We start from the raw sequence: 16,062 nt of genomic DNA, 5'->3' as shown, positions 1-16,062 counted from the left end.
CCTGAACCACAGGGTGCTAATAGGTGGGGTGGGAGAGCACCCTCCCTCCCCCAGTAGACTCTCTCTACCCTAGGTGCGGGCTCCCTGCCCGTCAGCTAGGGGGTCACCACCAGTCTCCCTCCTGTCTGTGGGCAGCCTCCCTTTGGGCCGTTGACTGTCCGCCCCTGGGAGACGCTCCTGTTCAGCCTCCCTGCCTTCCTTCTTCCAGCCTCTCTCCCACTCTCCTCCATTCCTCTCCTCCTTCTCTCCTCCGTTCACTCTCTCTTCCCTCTCCCTTCCTTCTCCGGTGGGCCGAGCCTTCGCCTCCTCCCGGCCCCCTCTTCCCACGTCTCCTCCTTCTGCTTTGCTTCCCACTCCTGGCTTTCACAACCCCCTAACCCGTAGCACCAATCCTCGCCCGCCTGTCTAACCCCGCCTTATAAACCCTTGCCAGGGCCTCTGAGGCATTCCCAGCCTCTCCCCCAAGCTCAGCTGCCGGACTGACAAGCCGCAGCTGAGCCGCCTCGCTTTCAGTGCCTCCGCAAGGCCAGGCTCAGTTTAAGTTAGCCGGAAGTCCAGCTGGGACGGCTCCCAGTCGGCTCCCCAGCTGTGGCTGCCTCCGGGGTGATTGCTCTGCCACGCTGCCAGGGTTCTGGCTGGCAGCTCTCGGGCTGGGACCTCACTCCCTCTTGTGCTAAGTGGGAGTCCAAGCGATGGCCGTCGCGGCGACCCCCGGACACAAATATATAAATCATTGATTGAGTTGGAGTGGTTGTATTCCACTTATCTTGCCTTGGAAATCTTGAACAGGCCAAGCATTGTTGTCCCAGCAACATGAAAGATCTGATGCGAATGGAGCATAGTTACTACCATCCTTGGTTTTTGGGTTCTGTTCAGAATACTAAATCACAGCATTGGTTCCTAATTTAAAGGTTACTGGTAACCTCCTACTAGTAATCTTCAGATGAGACTCTGGAATTCATGGATTGGTAGGTAAACAATTTGCATCTTAATGCAGTCAGATGTGAGTTCTTTTTTATAATAGATCATGTGACTGGACTCAGGGGATGTTAATTCTCCAGAATATTGTTCCATACTTAATCAGTGCTGTTCCTCTTGCAATCTGACAGTCCTGTGTGGACTTTAAAATAGTACATGTGTAATGTTGCAGTAAGCCAGTCTTCGGGGGCAATCACAGCATGGTATGTTTTGATTATTAGATAAACGTAGCAACATGATGTGTTCAAGAGTTCAGAAATGGGTTTATGACAGATTTGGGGAATACATCGAAGACTTCAGATTTCAGCCAGAAGAAAACACCATAGAAACAGAAGAGCCACTTAGTGCTAGAAGGTAAATCCTGTTGGAAAATCCATCTTTGTTACCTAAATACTAAAAAAAAAGCATTTCTAATAATAGTTGTTCATATAAATAATGCTATGGTGAGGTTTTCTAATTCTGCTTCTCTGAATAGAGAATTGTTCAATGTTTGGAATAAAATGAATCATAATGCATGTTTATAAGTATGATAGAAGTATTGAAGTAAGATGCAAAATTGCTAGCCTGTAAACGTAGTCTTCAGTTCATGTGCCATGCATACAACTCACCCATAATGCTTTATTAAGGTTATTTTTGTCAGTCCTATGCCTGATTTACTACTGGTAGCTGTGCACAGGACAATTTCATACCATTTGTGACATGTGCTGTTTTAGAACCATGTGATATGACATGTGCTGTTTTAGAACCATGTCTGTGCCAGATACAGAAATATAAAAGTGTTCATTCTTCCAAGAATAAAATTAATATTTCCCATCACTTATTTTACAGACTTACTGAAAATATGAGACGATTAAGTAAGTATCCAACTCTGTATTTATGCAATGTTTGGGGCATCTGTAATATACAAAAAGAATTTAAGAGCATCTCATAAACAATAAAATCCCAACAAATTTGCTAGCTTACTGGCAAGCGACAGAATGTGCAATGATGTGAGCATGGGAGATAAACTGTACCTTAAGCATCTAATATATTAGAAAACTAAAATGGAATTAGCATAACATGGCAACATTGAGAAATTTCTATTAAATTTTTGCACCATATGTTGCACTTTGTGAATTAACCAGCTTCAGCTTAAAATAGTAAAATAGTTTTCTAGGTGTTCCATCTCCTTCCACTCTTAAAAAAAGCTTACATTTTTGTACTTGTATTGATATGCTGCACTAAGCACCAATAGGTGATTAAACATTCATATTTCAGATGTTTACTGATGTCAGAACTTCCTGGAAGCTGTTGTGAATTCTATGGCTAGAAACTTTCTATAGAGGCAAATAAAGTTGTTTTGAAGCATGTAGGAACCATAGCTCAGGGGTAAAACCTTTACTTGGCCTGCAAAAGATCCTGGGTTCAATCCCCAATATTTCTAGTTAAAAGGACCAGGCTGCTGGTGATGTGGAAGACATCTGCCTGAGACCCTGAATAGCTGCTGCCAGTCTGCATAGCCCACACTGATCTTGATTTATCAATGCTCTGATTCAGTATAAGATAACTTCATGTGTACTGGGAAATCCAGCGGTATCTTTCTGACCTCTGTATCATTCCCTCTTGTTTTACATAATTGTGCACAGAAGCCTTGTGCAAATTGCACATCCACACATTGACTCACCACACAGGGAGGGAGAATGGGCACAAGTGTGCTGGTTGAACCCCTATTTCCACATTATTTGCTCAGTGCAAATGCTTGGAGGAGGTACCCATGTGTACCCACCCTCCTTGAGATTAGTAGGGCACTTTTTCTGCATGTTTATATCATGCAAACGAGTCAGAAGAGCCACCATGTTCATTCCTTCTCTGTCCATCCTTGAACAGTAAGTCTGTGTACAGAAGCATTTTCTGCACAAGACTAGAGTTTGTTCACTCCTAATGCTGAAGCCAGGAAATCAGCAGTGCTCCAGCTGTATTATGTGAAGAGAGCAATTTGCAGATCTGACAAGTAGTAGAGGTAGTAAGTTGAGTTCCAACTCATTTCATGGCACTTAGGGTTACCTTGAGTAGGCAGTCTCCACTTTTAGTTGGGGGAATTAGCTGAAAACAGATAGCAAGAGGGAATAAGTGAGATCTTTAACTGGTGCATGCCAGGATGGTCTGTGTAAGAAGTTGTACAATTAACAATTGAGTTTTATTAATAAAAAGAATGAAAAATAACAATTATATTTAAAAGGCATTCAAAAGCTAAGAGAAAAAAGGTAGAAGTTGGATAGGGCTTCAGGGATGGGTGACAGTTACCAGTGTTGACGAGAGGTCCAGGGAAAGCAGCACTGAAAATGAGACATCCAGTGTTGTCAGGAACAAAAGGAGAGCCCCGCATGCAAGTGTGGGTGCGCTCATGGATCCCGAACACACACACACGCACAGTGAATGGCCAAAAGACCAATATTTATATCCGAAAATGGGCCCTGGGGTAGGATTGAGTAAGCTCACAGGAAAGTCAGAGACACAGAATTTGTTGTTTTTCCAGGATTTGAACAAGAAGATAGCAGAGGCTTGGCGGGCGCAAGAGAATGCTTTGGCTATTCTCCTGAATACTGATTAACTGCTGTAGATGGCTGCTGGGATGGGAGCAGACAATGGAGATTAGCAGGCCCCATTATTCTAGCCAGGCACACCTTTGGGCCAGGGCAAAAGTACTGCAGTTAGACACAAGATGAATCCCAAATTTTTCTGAGAAGCATCAGTTTTGTATGGAGTAAGGTCTTGCTTTTATGCCAGTCAAGATGAATCCCAACATTCTCTGGGAGGCATCAGTTTTGTATGGAGCAGGGTCTTGCTCTTATGCCAGTCTTGTGCCTTCTGTAGCACTCTTTAGCCTGAGAGGGGTCTTGTTGCTCACATCCTCAGTGAAAGAGCGGAAAAACTGGAGTGTGCTATTCAATCTTTCAGCATCCAAATTAGATCAGCGATTAAACTAAAATATTTGATTAATCCAAATAGCCACATACTGATGCCTTGCCAAGTCAAAAAAAGAAGCAGAAAGAGCAATTATAGTGTTTCCCTGTAATTATAAATCTCTGAGAGTGCAGAGGAGAAAGCCAGTCTTAGGAACAGTTGAAAGTTTAAAAAATTTCAGCAAAAATAAAAAATGCCATAAAGAGCACTGATAATTTGTAGAAACTAATTAAGAACTTATAGAAATACAATTTCCCCAAAAATAAGCCCTACCCTGAAAATAAGCCCTAGCATGATTTTTCAGCATTTTTGGAGGATGCTTGAAATATAAACCCTACACCAAAAATAAGCCCTAGTTACAGATTCTCCTGCGCAGCTGATCTGGCCACTTGGGGAGCACAAAAAATAAGACCCTGAAAATAAGCCCTAACGCATCTTTTGGAGCAAGAATTAACATAAGACCCTGTTGACTGCCCCCTGTGGATGTTTCTGTTTTGATGCTTTTCTTTCCAAACATGACCTTACCCTTGCATAATTTTTTAACATCATGTCATACTTAAATGTTTCCAGAAATCATTTATCACAGCTGGAATTGCTTATTGTTAATCTGAAAAGATGCTAGCCCGTTGCTTAACATGTTGCACCACAGGAATACAAGCTGTGTCCTTGTTTGTTCTCTCTCTTTGAATATGAGCTCAGAGTGTGTCCCTCCCTGCCACCTAGCTCTGGAATTGTGTGGGCCCCTTGCGTGCTATAGTTTTGTGTCCTGTCTCTTTCTTCCAGTATGTGCAGTTTACAGTTTGAAATTCAACAACAGAGCTGTCGTGTCACCTCCAGCCTGGTGCTCTCAGAGGGGACTTTTTAATTATTCAAGTAATGCAGATGCATTAATATTTGTGTCAAATGTCATATAGTTTGGCCCTGAGTTGGGTAAGGAAACCTCAACTTGACTTGCTCTTATATTTGCTCGCACTTGCTTGGGAATATCAGTTCCCCAATTGAACATATGAGTGCAAGTCCAGTTTGGGCTCATGTGAAACACAGTGTCAGTTTCGGACCTTAGTCCCTTGAAGTCCTGGAAGTCCTTTGCAGTATAGTCCTGTGCAGAGTTGTATCCTTCTAACCCAGTGGTTCCCAACCTTTTGCCACTTGTGTAAACCTTTTCAACCCATTTCGCTTAAATTGTATCCCCATATTAACAAACACATTATGTAATTTTTTTCACATACTCCCAAATTCTCTGGCTTGTACTGCTGGGGATACGTGTATCCTGGGTTGGGAACCACTGTTCTCATTAAACTCAGTGGATTTAGAAAGGATATAACTCTGTTTAGGATTACACAGTTGGAGCCTAAGTAAATAATAATAGAAGACTGTGTTTAGTAGTTTTACGTGCATGGCTTATTTTGGAAAATTTTATTCTTTTTCAGTCCTTACAACTTTGGTATACGATGGCTCCTTGGTATGTGATGTTATGTCAAAAGGAAGGGATGGTAAATGCGTAGCCATCAAGTTTTGTTTTTTTCTTTAAGATATAAAACTTGTGGCAATGCATTCTCTAAAACATTACTAAATAACCATGGTTTTATTATTCCTTCTCTGTAGAGAGAGGTGCCAAACCTGTTACGAATTTTGTGAAGAATCTTTCTGCCTTATCAGACTGGTATTCTATCTACACTTCTGCTATTGCCTTTATTGTAAGTTATTCTTTCCTGGTCAGGTGAATTAGTTTGTGCTGTGATTTTTGTTTGAAGTAGAAGAAAGCATAATGGAAATTGTCCACAGTTCTAATACTTATTTGGCCTGCTAAAGTTCCAGGGAGATCTGTTGCAGCCTTCTACTTGCACAGATGGTGCTCATCTGGCCACCTAGGCATGATTTTTATGGAAAAGGCACATTTGAGTGTCCTTAAATATAAATCTGTCAGAACATTTTGTCCCACCCATGATTCAAGGAGCTCAGGGAGGTGCCTATAGTTCTATCTGCCTACATTTTATCCTCCCAACAGCCCTGTGAAATAGGTTAGGCTATGATAGTAAGTGGCCCAAAGTCACCAAAGCAAGCTTTTCAGCTGAATGAGGATTTTAATTCCCCCATCCTAGTCCCATTTCAAACTACTATTTCAGTCTCAGTGTAATAGTCACATCTTGGTTCACTTCACATCTTATATAGATGTATAAATGCCCATTGAATATTGATAAAGAAACCAGCCAGATGCATTTGGGGGTGTATATTTAGAAACTGTCTTTCACATTTCCAGATGATTTTCTTATGTTGATGCCAACCCAGTGGTATGGGTCTTTGTTGGGAACAGTGCATTGGAAACCGATGGTATATTCTGTGCTGGGGAGAACTAAGGCAGGCAAAGAACAAAGTCCTTCCATGCAAAATGACAGCTCTGTGTTGAATACCTGGCCTTCACAGCATCTGGCTCAACTGAATTATGGTTCTTATGTCTTTAAGACAAATATTTCCCTGTTTCTGCTGGCAGTCATGTGGAAGAAATGTCCATTCCATGACATCTGGACAAGAGGTGTTTGAATTTTTTTATCCAACCTGTATACCACTCACAGTTGAACAGGATGCAATAGAGTGGGGAAATCAACATAGAACTGCCATTTTTGGACAGCTTCATGATCTCTATAATACACAATTCCGTCAGTCTGAATACCACAGGAGAATGAATAAAACCACATGAACTGTCCAGTCATCAAATATGACAGGGTTTCTTTTGTGATATTCTTTCTGTGACCTCTAAATGTGATGGTTTGGGTATGTTTATTCCATGAAAACAATTTTTCTTTCTTCTTTTTTTAAAAAATCTAGATCTACATGAATGCTGTATGGCATGGCTGGGCCATTCCTATGTTCTTATTTTTAGCAATTTTGAGGTTATCCCTAAATTACCTTATAGCCAGGTAATCTCTTTATATTTTACTATATTAAAGTTAGAATTGATAATTTACTATTGCATAAGTACACCAGTTTTGCACTAAATGTGTATTCCATGTTCTGTTCTTCCAATAAAAAGTAAACTTTTAACTATTTTTTAAAAAATTGTTTAGAATATTAAGTATCTGAAATTAAGATCATTTAAGAGGTATTGGGGCACCAATTTATGTAGATAGTATAACACCAAGGTTTGGTTTTGGCCCTGGCTTTTTATCCAGTATATCTTAGTCAAGCCCAGTGCATTCGAAAATGTAATTATTGGAGTACAGTTGTCATTATTTTTAGTTCTGTCCACCATTTTCTTGTCTGTATTGAAATGTTAAGGCTCAAATATCGTCAACAACATACTTTTGGAGTTGCTGGCATCAAAGAAGTTTCATTTGCTTGCTGCAGTCCTGAAATTTGATTAAGAGAGTGTCATTTTCATGATAAAAAGCTGTACTGTGATAAAATGCCTGAATTATAAATCTGCACAAAACAAATGTTGTTTGTGTAGAAACACTGCGATGCTATAATTATGGCATTCTGTCAGACAAGGGATTGATGAGCATGTTTGCTGAAATGCGTTGAATGATGCATATTCCTTGGTCAAGAAAAAGCATACAAATTATTTACTTTGAACTTGTGATTACAGCAGCCTTTTGAACATCCAAGACTGTATAGTTCCACATGGCGAGCTGACTTTGAAACTGTAGCCAGCTTCAGGGGGAGGAGAATACAAAAATAGAATGGAGAGATGTTTGCTACCTACGCTATTTGCTTTTAAAAACATTGTTTATTATCGGTTCTTATGAAGCCATATGGAAAAGATTAAAAATAAATAATCTTTTTTTAGGGGGTGGAGAATACAGTGGAGTATTGTGCCTGAAGTTTCTGAACCTATTGTAAGTTTAAATATTTTATGATAATTTGGGGAATGTTTGATAAGCACTTGAAAATATCTTAAAACCACATATTAATGGTGGGTTTTTTCCTCTCTCCAATCAACTTGGCTACTTTTTATGATCTCATTTTTAAAATTACTTTCATACGTTTTATTGAATACCTCCATTTTGCACATAATACATAATAGAGGGCTTAGGTTTATTTATTTACAAAACTTCTATCTCACCTTTGTACCCAATCTGGGCCACCACAGCAGCGAACAATTAAAAACAGAACATTATAAAAGTCCATCCAGTTAAAATAAAAATTGAAATACATTTCTAAATCACAAATACAGCAATTAAAACATAATCAAAAGTTGAAAAGCAGCAGCATAGTAGTATCAGTAACTAGATGGGGAGGAGCCTAATACCCATAGGCACATCACTGTAACTACAACATAAGGCAGGAGAGAGGAATTATTTAGAGAATGCCAAACAAACAAAACCCGTCTATCTGCTGGTGAAAGACAGTGATGGCAGGTTTCTTTCCGAAAAAGGTATTTGTTTCAGTTTGGCATCCAAACTGGAAATAGGAAGGTGTTTTGTTTTTGTGAACATTTATACAGTATCATAGCCTGATTGTCCACGTTTCCATTTTTCTGCCTCTTTACTCCCAACTTTTCCTAAACCTAGCACAAAATAATCTTTTTGGAATGTTCATAATCAAAGCATTTTTTGCATTCCATGTAGACCAAGTCTTGTGCACTTTGGATGTCCTGTCCACATCAACACCGTTTTTCCTTGTCCTGATAATTAGTATATTTACTAACTGAGGAAATTGAAATATACCACATCCCTGCTGTATGGCTGTAGCAGTGTTCTGCTTCATAACCTGGACAATTTTTCTGAACTGCTTATACATGAATGAATAATACATTAAATATTATCTTTTTATTTGAGATAGAGGTGTGTTTAAGGTTGGTTCTTTAAAAGAATCAGTTGGCATGAGATTTATTAGTCTAACTTACATAGAAGACAACTTTATGCTGGTATCTGGTACTCTTGTATCTGGTACTCAGGAACTAAGGCTACATTTACACATTGTCAGATATTGTGCTATTGTTTATTCATATCTGAATCAACTTGTCCACACAGGAATATCCAGTTCCTAACCCTATACTGCAGCAGTGGCACAAATCCAGTAATGTGTGGCTGCATCTTAAATTTAGGCATATACTGTTTGACCATAGTAACTTACATTGTAGATTTCCCCTGTTAACTGTCCTCTCTCTATGTTCCTATGTGGCCCGTTTGTTCACATTGTGGTCCACTTGGTGGTCCTATATGTGGACTATCAACCAGTTTGGGCTTTCTCCATAACTGCCTCATCTGCATGGAATAATATACTAGATGGTGGTTGCAATCCTAAGAACACTGGGAAAAAACGAGACTTGTTTCCAAATAGATGAGCTTAGAGTGCTGCCTATATCATTCCAGGAACTCTGTAAAACTAAACTTTTTTGAAGAGCTTTTCACAGCTCACCAAATGTTGCAGACTGGTCTGTCTGAGTTGGCTGTTTGGTGGTATCTGTTACGTTTCATGTGTTCTGTGATGCTTCTGTTACTTAAGTTGTTGTGATACTGTGGATTAACATTCAGTGCATGCAGTTTAGTTTTTGTAAGCTGTCTTGAGGTTCCAGTGGTAACTGAGAAGAAGAAGAAGAGTTTGGATTTATATCTCCCCCCCTTCTCTCCTGTAGGAGACTCAAAGGGGCTTACAATCTCCTTGCCCTTCCCCCCTCACAACAAACACCGTGTGAGGTGGGTGTGGCTAGCTCCGAGAAGCTGTGACTAGCCCAAGGTCACCCAGCTGGCATGTGTGGGAGTGTACAGGCTAATCTGAATTCCCCAGATAAGCCTCCACAACTCAAGCGGCAGAGCGGGAAATCAAACCCGGTTTCTCCAGATCAGAGTGCACCTGCTCTTAGCCACTACGCCACTGCTGCTGAGATGGAGTGTAAGCTTTTTAAAGAAATAAAGTGTAAAAGAAATGTCTAAATCTGAAAAACTTAATATCTGGTTTCTGATCTTGTGATAGGAACCTCCAAAGGAAGACCTTACAGTGTCAGAAAAGTTCCAGCTTGTTCTGGATGTGGCACAAAAAGCACAGGTACCATGTTAAATTTGATGTTTTCCACATGAAAAAAAAAGTAGCAGTTTTTTCCCCTGGTTTAAAATTCATAGCCAAGTAAAGAAAATCCCTGTTCGATTTTGTTTTCTCAATGGTTCAGAGCAGCCATAATGTTTCTGATGTCCTAGACATGGTTTAAGAGTTTGCATATATACTGTAGGATCACATCCCAAGGAATAATTCATTAAGAATGGAATGCATGGCGACGACACATTCATAGCCAATTGTTGCTCGGGATTCACTTCCAGCCAAGCCGTGTGTGACACTGATTGGAAGTAAGTCCTGCCTGGCAATTGACCACCCTGGCCTCTCAGCTCTGGAACGTGTCTCGGCTGCGTGAGCTGCCACAACTGCGTGGACCACCATGCCAGTTGCCCCCTGCTGTTGGGCCTTGGTGGCTGCAGCAGCAGCCAGAAGATGACCAGTGTCCCCCTACCTTGCTTCCCAAGGCCCACAGACCTTGAAAAGCAAGGTGAGGCTTCAATGACACATCATCTAAAATGAAAGTGGGGGAACTACTATACATTGCTGAAATTGGCAAGAAGAGCTGAGTTCAACAACATACTTTATTCAGTAAAAAGGCATGCAGGATTGTGCTGTCTTCCCTTCCCCCCTCACTTTTCCAGATCTGCATTCAACAACAACAACCTTTATTAGGCATATACTCTAGTACGTTACCAGACATTTGTAATGTACAAAGCAAGAGTAAGATTGAAACATAGACAGGGAAACTGTATCTAGCATTAGATGTTACTTACAGAGTTCTGTCACTTGTAGAAGAAATTTTGCTACTTTTTTCAAGAGCATGAGGACTATATTATTTAACAGAAGTCCGACAACAAAATTGTCAGAGTCTCTTACAGATTTGTCTAGGGCCAGCTAAAGAGAGAAATTCTTGATACCCACATACCTTGGACAGTCAAATATGTATCAACTTGATTTTTGCAGCGTGGACAAATTCAATCCTGGCAGATGGTAAAGTATTGCATCTGGCCCTTGTAATAATCCATCTCTGTTGGGGTTCAGTCAGTAATTCAAGATATTTGGCTATATACCCCTGTTCAGGTACTGTTCCGATAGAAAGGGGTGAGCGTGATTTATTTGCTTGCCCCAATAAGAGATGGTATTCCTGTTCTAAAAGTCTGCTTTTTAAGGTTTGGAATATCTCGCTAGAATAGAATACTTTATTTACGGTCAATGACCAAATATACATATCACTAGGTGACAACACCTAGATGACAACACCTATACAGAGATCTTCAAATAATAAACCTAGAGAGTAAATTTTTGATATGATAGTTGATACCATTCAAATGCGAATAGGTCTGGGAGCGCAGTAGGTATTAAACTACGCTCATCAGAGTTGGAACATAATTTGATCCAATACTTGAATACTTGAATGAGCCATGCTCAAGTTTGAAGTAGGTTCTGGCCAGCTTCTAAGCGTAGTACAGTGTATGGTACAGAGTAACCCAAGGAATTTATGAAGGAAGCCAGATTGTATTTTTTCAATGGTGTTGTTCCACACAGCTATCCATAAAGGAACTCCATAGAGAAGTTGCTGAACTACCTTAGAATTGAAAATCTTTAGAGCCGCTGGGATATATCCCATTCCCTTAGTATGTAATTTTTTTACCACTGCTAACGCAGTGTGATAACTTCCTTTTATGGCAGTGTCTCTGTGCCTGGCCCAAGTGACTTTATGATGGAAGGTTAGGCCTAAGTACTTAAAAGATTTGGAGTTCTCAACCTTAATCCCATTAATAAGCCATCTGGAGGGCTTAAATACGTTGGAAAAAACAATAATTTTTTATTTTTCTGGTTTTAAGGACACGTAGTTAGATGTACAGTACTCCATACTTTTTCTAAGAAGCCTTTTGAGACCCACTTGAGACCTAGAGATCAGTATCACATCATCAGCATAAAGTGGAAGCGGTATGGGTTTGTTTGTAAGAACTGGGCTATGTGAGTTGACATCTGACAATACATATACCAAATCATTAATAAATACATTAAACAGGACTGGAGCCAATACACAGCCTTGCTTAACAGCTTTCACGACTAGTATCTTCGGGGTTCAGTTTCCTGAGTTTGTACATTTTATCTGGCAGGTTGTGTTTGAATAGAGAGATTTAATAAGTAATAATAATCTGACATCAATTCCCATATCTGTTAACTTAAGCCATAGCAGCTCATTTACAGCCGAATCAAAGATACTTTTCAGGTCCAAAAAGGCAGCAAAGATCTTAGATCGCCCCCTTTTTTATAGTTTAGTAACAGAGGTTGAGGATCATACAGTGGTCAAGTGTAGAGAAACCTTTTTAAAATCCTATTTGCTCAGGATCATGCTCTCTTCCCCTCTCCCCCCGACAAGATGGGAATGTAGTCCTGCATTTGGGACTGAGCCTCGCTGCTATGCCTGCCACAACAGCTGTCTAGTGTTCGTATTGTTTAGCATAGCAGGCTTTACTGCTAGTGCTTAATAATTGGAATGAAGATTCTTTTTAGCTTTGCAGTGGTCATGTTAAAGCAAACTGGCACTGGCAAGGACAGAGCATCTTCTTTGTATGCTGAAGGTCCCTGGTTCAGTCCCTGGCATCTCCAGTTAAAAGGATCAGACAGTAGGTGGCGTGAAAAATTTCTGCTTGGAACCCTGAAGAGTTGGTGCAAGTGGGAATAGACCTAGTTCTGTTAGGTAGGCACTAGGACCCAAATGGAGCATTCTAAAACAAAGACGGTCCAGGACATGGCGAATGAAGTTACGGTTCTTCTTAGTTCTTTTTGTTGAAAAGAACAGAGACTGGTCTTGGTTGAAACCGTGATCTGATGCAATATAATTCAACATGATGTGTGTGAAAATTTCAGTGGTGATTTAATAAATAGGATCTCTGTTCAGCTTAGGTTACATAGGAAAAACTTATCTATATTTCAAGTTATTCTTTCCTATTTGTAGAATCTGTTTGGCAAGATGTCAGACATATTGGAAAAAATTAAAAAGTAAGTATGTGTGTGTTTATATTGTCTTCCTAGAAAAAGACCATTTTAGAACACTTGAATTGACAGAATATTAAATGCTGCATAATCCCTAATTGCTTCTGTGTTTCTTTCCTTCCCAGCTTGTTTATGTGGGTCCAGCCGGACACAACCCAGAAGCTGTATATAGCCCTGTGGGCGGCTTTTATTGCATCCTGCTGCATTCCATACAGGATTATTGGGCTTGCAATGGGTAACTGCTGTTTTAATGTAACTTATAATTCATATTTCAAATGGTAGGATCTTGCTTGACTGAAATAGATGTTTTGTGATGAGCAGTTCTATTTGATTGAACAAATCTCTTCTCCACTCTATTCTCACAACAACACCCTTGTGATGTTGGTTAGCCTGAGAGATTGTGATGGGCCCAGGGTCCGTGGCAGAGCAGGGCATTTGAACTCGGTTGTCCCAGGTTCTGCTCTGACATTTTGAATGGTATGCCCCACCAGCCCTCAAACAGTGGGTGAAGGAGTGTTTTGTAGTGGAGAAATGGTAAGTAGAAAGGGGAGCTCTCTCCTTCTCTGATTGCCACTTTCTCCTGCAACTCACTTTGCCTGCTGGAATTCTGAGATGTGTTTTGCCCTATGAAGGGTGGAAGTAGCTGCAGGGAGAAGATTGTATTAGAATATTGTATAGGATGGGGCTTAAACACCACCTGTTTCCTTCCTGTTTTCTTTGCTTGTAAATCACTCAGCTTAAGAGCTGCTTCACAGCAGTTTATCAGCTTGGTATCCCAAATCAATATCTGCTGATGGATGTTTGACTCCAGCTTTACTGTAAGGGTAAATCAGATGAGCGATGATTCCTTCCAAACAGGTTTTTGCTCTGGTTTGACATCTAGTTCAGAATGAGGTATTTTTACCAGCATCCTTATGATGTTTTCCCCAATTGTCTGAAGTGATCCCTTGAGAAAAATCCAAGTCAAAATATGCTTGAATTCAGTGTGGACATTTCTGTATGTCCTGTCTATATTGGCAACATTTCCTTGTCTCCCCTCAGGGTGGATTCCGCTGCCCCCTCCTCATGCCAGAAGAGGACTTTGTTTTACTTTCAAAAATTGGTGATTGCTATAGCATTATTATCGTCATACAGAAATTACAATTTGTTTTAAAAAGTCCCCCAAGAAGGGTTCTTGGTGAGCAGAAACAAAGAAAATGAGCTAAACAGTACCAAATGAACCCTTCACTGTGTAGCAATAGTTTTGTCATATTGGTGTTGGGCTGATAGCAGTTTTGTCTTTCCAATTATATAGGACTTTATGCAGGAATCAAATTTTTTCTTATTGATTTCGTCTTCAAGCGATGCCCAAGATTGCGAGCGAAGTATGATACACCTTATATCATTTGGATAAATTTGCCCACAGATCCTCAGCTCAAAGAGAGGACTAATGCAACAGTTTCAAGAAGGGTAAATAGTGTTTCTCTTGTTTTGTGATGCAGGTGAATGCTCTTTCTTGTTGCTTCAGTGATTAGAGCACATGGAGGGAGGGGTAGCTGTTCAAGCTTTGTATTAGGTATGTGTATTCTGGCAGGGTCTGATGGTTCAGCCAGGGGCGTAACGAGGCAGCCCTGGGGAAACTGTAGCCCTGGGCAAAACCTGAGTTGGATGCCGCCCCCCCCCCCCCCCGGGCGGCCACTCCACCATGACCAAATTTTTTTTGCACCAGGACATTGGTGCCTGCAGGGGGTGCATTTTTAGACATATCAGCACCAACATTTCAGCATATCATCAGGAGACTGTCCTTATGCTACTCCCCTAGCTTCTGAGTGAGAGAGTTTGGTTCAAGGAGTCCAAAGTTATGGACTCCCAAAGGGGGTGCCCCATCCCCCATTGTTTCCAATGGGAGCTAATAGGAGATGGGGGCTACAGTTTTGAGGGTCCATAACTTTGGCCCCCCTGAACCAAACTGCACCAGACTTGGGGGGTATCATTAGGGCAGTCTCCTGATGAGACCCTGAAAGTTTTGAGACTGTGCCTTCAGAAATGTCCCCCCCAGCCTGCAACCCCCATGGACAGCAATGCAGAAAACTCAATGCAGAACAAAGATTCTTGGGCAAATTTCTGGGGTGTTCCTGCAGGGGGCGCATTTTTGGATGTATCAGCACCAAAATGTCAGGGTATCATCTGGAAACTGTCCTGATGGGACCCCCAAAGTTTGGTGCAGTTTGGTTTAGGGGGTCGAAAGTTATGGACCCTCAAAGGGGGTGCCCCATCCCACATTCTTTGCTAAGGAGATGGGGCTACCCTTTTGAGGGTCCATAACTTTGGACCCCCTGAACCAAACTGCACCAAACCTTGGGGGTGCCATCATAAAAACTCCACCCCCTGCAGGCCAAAAATGGAAAACCACTAAAATACCCAAAAACGAACCCAGCATTTTGATGCCCCCCACAAGGTGATGCCCTGGGCAGCTGCCCACCTTACCCAATGGACATTACGCCAGTGGGTTCAGCCTCACCTGTTAATTCACACCTGTGGTACCCTACCTCTCCATGATACCCACGAGCAAATAGTTTCAGTGGTTCTGTGGTTGTAGGGTGGGAGGCTTTTCAATAGAACATCTCCTCTCAACTCCCCCCCCCCCCCAATAATCCATGATTGAGGGGTAGATGCTAACCTAGTCTTACTACTCCACCGAGCAATGTTTGCTTGTTTGTTTATTGAAATATTAATACCTTCCCTTTCAGTTCAAGTTTGAATCCTTCCTCCAATCTAAGGAGCTCTCCATTGAAAGCAGAACCACTTAAGCTGGAGGAAGGCTGCTTGGAGGGTGGTTGTAACAACTCCTGTTTCAGAAAATGTTTAGTATCAAGAACTGGAGCTGTTTTTTTCCTTTTGAATTGTTAAGCTTGTTACATCTAGCAAACAACAACTATTGTTCAGTGCCTTGGTAATCAGGGCTTTGCTGGCAGACAGATCCCATATAAGCCATTCAGAGAAAACACCAATCAACAGGCACAACAGCAAGGCTGCCAAATGCTTACTCCGTACCTGTTGAACAAGTAGCTGAAAGTTAGGAAGATTTCTCTTTCTCTGTTTTGTAGTCTGCCTTCAGCCAAATAACTGTTTTAACAGTTCCATGTTGCTATTGAAAAATGA

General features: G+C 41.1%; 1 protein-coding gene across 1 annotated transcript in view; it reads left to right on the top strand.

The window, feature by feature from the left end:
• Window positions 1-16,062, top strand: part of GRAMD4 (GRAM domain containing 4) — a 102,334-nt gene that overhangs the window by 69,664 nt on the left and 16,608 nt on the right. Inside the window, exons 6-14 of the mRNA XM_048501590.1 lie at window positions 1,200-1,332; window positions 1,807-1,832; window positions 5,527-5,618; window positions 6,748-6,839; window positions 7,709-7,757; window positions 9,838-9,909; window positions 12,884-12,927; window positions 13,047-13,156; window positions 14,216-14,370. Coding sequence (XP_048357547.1) covers window positions 1,200-1,332; window positions 1,807-1,832; window positions 5,527-5,618; window positions 6,748-6,839; window positions 7,709-7,757; window positions 9,838-9,909; window positions 12,884-12,927; window positions 13,047-13,156; window positions 14,216-14,370 — 773 coding nt within the window. The remainder of the gene's footprint in view (window positions 1-1,199; window positions 1,333-1,806; window positions 1,833-5,526; window positions 5,619-6,747; window positions 6,840-7,708; window positions 7,758-9,837; window positions 9,910-12,883; window positions 12,928-13,046; window positions 13,157-14,215; window positions 14,371-16,062) is intronic.

Source organism: Sphaerodactylus townsendi, linkage group LG06, assembly GCF_021028975.2.
Source record: "Sphaerodactylus townsendi isolate TG3544 linkage group LG06, MPM_Stown_v2.3, whole genome shotgun sequence".
In the NCBI taxonomy this organism is placed as follows: Eukaryota; Metazoa; Chordata; class Lepidosauria; order Squamata; family Sphaerodactylidae; genus Sphaerodactylus; species Sphaerodactylus townsendi.
This window is presented reverse-complemented; position numbering and strand designations above follow the sequence as displayed.